Source organism: Ipomoea nil, unplaced genomic scaffold, assembly GCF_001879475.1.
Source record: "Ipomoea nil cultivar Tokyo-kokei standard unplaced genomic scaffold, Asagao_1.1 scaffold2279, whole genome shotgun sequence".
NCBI classification, from domain to species: domain Eukaryota; kingdom Viridiplantae; phylum Streptophyta; class Magnoliopsida; order Solanales; family Convolvulaceae; genus Ipomoea; species Ipomoea nil.
The window spans coordinates 893,156-898,474 of NW_017618707.1; the positions used below are offsets into that span (position 1 = coordinate 893,156).

The following is a 5,319-nucleotide window of genomic DNA, read 5'->3' on the forward strand; positions in this document are numbered from 1 at the left end:
AAAAAAAGGAGGAATTCCGCACTTCACAAGTCTAGGAGTGAAGAGATGCCAATATTGAAATTACTGAATTGTCCTATTTAACACCAAATGGACGGAATAAATGGAGGACTAAATTGAGCAAAAACACAAAAATCCGGGACTACATTTAAGTCACCAAAGTCATTTAGGATGAAATTGAGAAAAACCATTATAGGCGAGGACCATTTTGATATTAACTCCAACAAAAAATGTTTCTTGAGATTTAGACTTTGATAATACTCCACCAAAAACTCTAAACAAGTCAAAAGCCACTTATTTGGGCTTTGCCAGCATAGCATATCAGCATATGTCAAGTCTGTCTGATCCAATTTGTAAAGGCTTTATATAATAAATTAATAATCAAAAGATAATATTCAAGAGCAGTAATCTAAGGTAAATGAAGTAGTGTCAATAAGGAATTTGTATTTTGGTAAAAACAAATTCAGCTGTAAGTGTTATTTGAAAAATTCTTTGCATTGCAAGCAAGTATCAAAGTTTCTAACAGCTAAAAGGACTATAAGAGTTCACTGATTGACCACTGCATCAATCACAGAAGGTGGGGCAAAACAGCAATGCCATTATATATATTGTGGTCCAACCTGAAAAGATTCTCATCCATCACTTAACAAGACGAAACAGGATTCTACTTGTAGGCCTAACCTGTGTACGAATTTCACTATGGGCTTTGTTCCCGCGAATAATTAGTTAGTTGCTCCATCTGCCAGCTTTCTTGAGGCGCGACATGGTCATGTGAGGGAGTGTATTGCTGTGGAACCGAAGAACAAAATGGATCTTAAAACATGGCATTGTATATACAAACAAGATTATCCAGAGGACTCGTTTTATTCTTTTACCTAGAGTTGGAAGCTATTGGATAGCAAAGTTCAAGATCATACTCTGTGTTAGGATCAAGCGCTTACCACTACGCCAAAAGCTATAGCTCGTAGCGAAGGCGCAACTGTATTTCCATATACTGCCACATTTTCGAGAGGCGGGATATTGGACATGGACCTTCAGCCCCTTCAGGCCTCCGCCCAACAATTCCCTAGCTACCTGGTGTTGGACTTGGCCCTTCACCGGCCTCCGCCCAACAATATATAATGTAAACTAGGGAATACTCAGCACTGTTGCAAAAATCGGCCTAGGCGCTAGGTGCCCCTAGACCGTGGCGATTTCCTCCCTAGGCGGCCGCCTAGGCGCCTAACTCGGCCGTCTAGGCGTTGGGCGCTACTCTACCGCCTGATTAGCTCCTAGCGCCTACTGCAACTATGCTCATTAGTATGATTGCAGTTTTATTCATTTGTATTGATTTATTTTTTTGCAAGTACCTCCATCTTGCTTAAGAGCTCTCGGGCAGTGGGAGCAGAGACCACAATGTGCCGAGCACCTGGCTTTATGAAACCTTCCTCCACGCCATTGTCAAATAATGTCAGCAAAGAATTGTAGTACCCGTCAACATTGAGCAAGCCAACCTGAAAACCAGACGCACCCTTTTAGAAGTAATTACCATTTTCATTAGATTTCGCACAAATTTAACTTCGGGGTTTTTACCGGTTTCTTGTGAATTCCAAGTTGTGCCCATGTTATCATTTCAAGTAACTCTTCCATGGTACCATATCCACCTAAAAATATTCATGACACAAAAATACAGGATTAAGAAGGCAGAGAATGTGTGTATATTCTTATCAAAATAGAGGTTCACTTCATTCCCATTCCGTCAAATAGTTACCAGGAAGTGCAATAAAAGCATCAGCCTGTCGAGCCATTTCAGCCTTACGCTCGTGCATGTCAGGAACAATTTTAACATCGCCAACGCTTTCTCCAGATATCTGTCAATGCTACTTGGGTTAACTGTGACTTAAGTTGAAACATTTTATAGCAAGTTACAAAAAGAAATTAAAATTTAAAAAAAAAAAAAGGATAAATGTTCCACATATTATAATATTGGACCAAAAATTTCCCCTATCACCTTCGAGAAAAATCTGAACAAAAACGCATAATGTTAAAGTGAAGTATTCAACCTACTTGACCACTACAACGTTATTGACAGCAATTTAAAAGCAAAAACAAAGTTGTTATGTATTTTATACAAGACATACATAAGCAGACAAGAAACTAAATGAAGGTTAGACAAAAATGCAAAATAGTAATATGTTAAGACCCATGACTACCTCAATCGGCACAAGTGCTTTTGGAATCACCCTGCAGGTTAAGAGAAGTAGGAATAAATAAAGTTCTTCACTTCTGCACTAAATCAAAGAGAGTGTAGCTATTGATATTGAAAACCCGTAATCCTTTTTAAATCGATTTTTTACCCAAAAACATGGCAGCCTCCATCATAGACTCTCTGGGCTATCAACCCCATCAAACCAACACTTCCACCTCCATAGACCAAGTCCATCTTCCTCACTACCTGCAACCAAACTTCAGAGTCAAAAGGTGACACCTACATGCTTCTCTTGAAATTAAAAACCAAGAAGAATGGGATCCCCAGCCAAGATGGCAAGAGATCCTGGCTTCGATTTCGAATCCTTGCCCCCTTGGTTTGAGACGGTCAGTTATGGGTAACCTAAGCTGGTTTATTTCATTGTAATCTTTTGCCAGCTAAGGTCACAAAGAGGGGTTTACCTACACCCGAAAGGGTAGTGGGGTTTCCCTCGTCATCCAAAAAAAAGAAGAAGAATGGAACTTAGCCCTTTTTCAAAATGGGTACAATAACAGTTACAAAAGCCAATCCTTAGCTTGTTTCAAAGACCACATGACAAGAACAATTGGAAACAAACACCACTTCAATGCAACAATTCATATATAGAACCCATTCTACTATTGCATCAACTCAATTCATATATAAAACCCAAATTTTTGCAAAGCAAAAGGCAATAACATCAAAATCCCATGTCGGGTATTCATTCAACAATCCATGTATGTTTAAATTCGATCCAAAAAAACTAACCAGTTCATTCCCCAACTCAAGAGCAGCATCACTGAAGACTTTTCTGTAGCCTGGGTTGCTTCCACAGAAAACACAAATTTTCTTGAATTTGCTGCTGCTATTGGTTTCCATTCATAGAAGTTGCAAACCCCTACCAATTCAAATGTCCCAATATAAGTGCTAAAACGATCAAGAACCTCAACTTTATCTTAAACCCACTTCTTAATGTGTGTAAAGAGAGAAAATTTATTGAAAAAGGAGTCAAACAAGACAGGAATCTGGGTATCGCCTGAAGTGATGAAGAAAACAGTCCAGGAAATGGATACTCCTTCCTATATATGAATAGAATAGAATAGAATCGAATATATGATGATTGACAAAAGAGATTAAACCTACACCTTTTGCTTTATAAACCAAGCCTATATATGTCGGCTTTCAGATATTGAGTCCAACAATACCCGAATAAATACTCATAGAAGTTGTCGCATTCATTGCATAAAGCGTAAACTGTCACATTTTGTGGGCTTTTATGTTTTTGTTTTATTTTTAAAGATTAATTTTACCTCTTTTTTTTTTTTTTTTTCTTCTAAAATCCATAAAATTAGTCAAATTAATCTATTAATCATAGGATGTGGTTGGCAGGTGGCGGATGATTGGCTGCTTCACTGCTTTAAATGAAAAATGACTTTTCAAAAAAAAAAAAAGAGGAAGTTATTTTCAAATCCAAAAAATGATTTCCAAACGCACCTTTAGACTACATTTATTTAAATTCTCTTGTTATATTTAAATTTTTTTAACAATTTTTCATTTCCTGTTTTCGAATTTCTATCTTTTTGTCTTATCGGGGTTCAAATATGTAACCTCTCATTTAAAAGAATTACAATTATACCGCTCAACTACGAAGTCTTGTTATACAAATCTATAACATGTCAAATAAGGGACTAACAATATAATTACACTTTTTTTAATAATAGGAATGTGATTAATTTCCCATTCAAGAAAGTAATTATATTGTTAAAAAAGTGTAATTATATTGTCAGTCCCTTATTGATTTATTGACGGGCGTGATGAATTTTGGCACTAAATCAATAGTCGTTGATGAAAATTGGTACTAAAATAATAATTGTGGATGGAAATTGGTATGAATTAAATATATGGATCAAAATTGTCATTTTGCTAATACTCGTAGGACTAAAATTGGTATTTGCTCTTAAAATATGAGCTAATAATTTCGGAATGAAAATGTAATATTATTTATGGTATGATTAATAATTTCCATAAAATTTGTGTTTTTTTAGTGAGAAAGATTTCCTCAATATTAGAAAGAAAATCACTCCTTCTTAATGAAATAGAAAAACATTAATTCTGCATCCAATTAATTTAGTATTAAATCAATACCTTCCAATCAATGCCAAAACTAATAATATTTGCAATATTGTATAGTATAACTCTTATAGCATAATGTATTAAAAAAATCAGACATAAATGAAGAATATATAACTTTCATTTACACTTATTAGTTTTTACTAGTATTTTTTTTATGCGCGATGCACAAAAAATAAGTATCCAATATTAGTACTTTATATTAAAATTTCAAATTTATTTGAATTTTAGATATTTAAATTATTGTAAACAATCTAAAAACATAATAATAATGTTAATAATAATAATAATAATAATAATAATAATAATAATAATAATAATAATGTATAACATTTTTATAAATTTGATATTTATATTCTAGGAATTACTAACATATATATAAATTCATTATATAATATGTATATTTTTTTGAAGACTTATATAATATGTATATATTATTATTATTATTGAAGAACATAAGAAAATATATAGTGGATGCATGTGCATGGTAACAATAGTGGAAAAGATAACAGAAGTTATAACGGTAGGGGTATGTCTGTCCAAAATATTGTAAAGTACAACATTTATAGCATAATGTATTAAAAAAACTTAATGAAAAATTCGGACATAAATAAAGAGTATAACGTTCTTTCACACTTATTATGTTTTTAGATTAGACTAGTGTTTGCCCCGTGCGATGCACGGTATAAAATTTAAGTAACTTTATTATTGATAATATTTTAAAAATAATAAAATAAAATATTAATCATGAAATTAAAACTTATTCTGAAATGTATTTTGCTTTAACAATACTAAATTGGTTGTTATATCGAACATCACATACTGTTAGCATATATTATAAAGAATTGCGATATAACATACCACATGAGATTTAAAAATTGTACATTAAAATAATTATACACACACACACACACACACACACATTTTTATAAAAAAAATGTTTTAAAATTAGGAAATCAAACAATATACAATAAAAAATTATGAAA

At 33.1% G+C, this 5,319-nt stretch overlaps 1 protein-coding gene across 5 annotated transcripts; it reads right to left on the reverse strand.

The window, feature by feature from the left end:
- Positions 1-421: 421 nt before the first annotated feature.
- Positions 422-3,388, reverse strand: LOC109150364 (cytokinin riboside 5'-monophosphate phosphoribohydrolase LOG8-like). 5 transcript variants are annotated; one of them, XM_019298273.1, is made up of 8 exons: positions 3,349-3,388; positions 2,972-3,101; positions 2,334-2,431; positions 2,190-2,220; positions 1,748-1,847; positions 1,570-1,640; positions 1,347-1,490; positions 422-784 (listed from the first exon to the last, which is right to left on the reverse strand). In XM_019298273.1, exons 2-8 carry the CDS (start codon positions 3,080-3,082, stop codon positions 695-697), a joined length of 645 nt encoding a protein of 214 aa, XP_019153818.1. In that variant the 5' UTR covers positions 3,083-3,101; positions 3,349-3,388; the 3' UTR covers positions 422-694. The 5 variants fall into 5 exon arrangements, with proteins under 5 accessions (XP_019153818.1, XP_019153819.1, XP_019153816.1 ...); XM_019298274.1 differs by lacking the exon at positions 3,349-3,388 and having other exon boundaries at positions 422-659; positions 691-784; positions 2,972-3,340; XM_019298271.1 differs by lacking the exon at positions 3,349-3,388 and adding an exon at positions 3,223-3,337.
- Between the last annotated feature and the right edge of the window lie 1,931 nt (positions 3,389-5,319).

What these genes read in the sequence shown, in the direction of transcription:
- LOC109150364 (XM_019298273.1), bottom strand. Translation starts at nt 3,082, where the DNA reads ATGGAAACCAATAGCAGCAGCAAATTCAAGAAAATTTGTGTTTTCTGT. An exon ending in GGAGGCTGCCATGTTTTTGG is followed by an intron (nt 2,221 to 2,333) that starts GTAAAAAATCGA and finishes CTTAACCTGCAG; the next exon opens with GGTGATTCCAAAAGCACTTG. An exon ending in AAGCACTTGTGCCGATTGAG is followed by an intron (nt 1,848 to 2,189) that starts GTAGTCATGGGT and finishes TAGCATTGACAG; the next exon opens with ATATCTGGAGAAAGCGTTGG.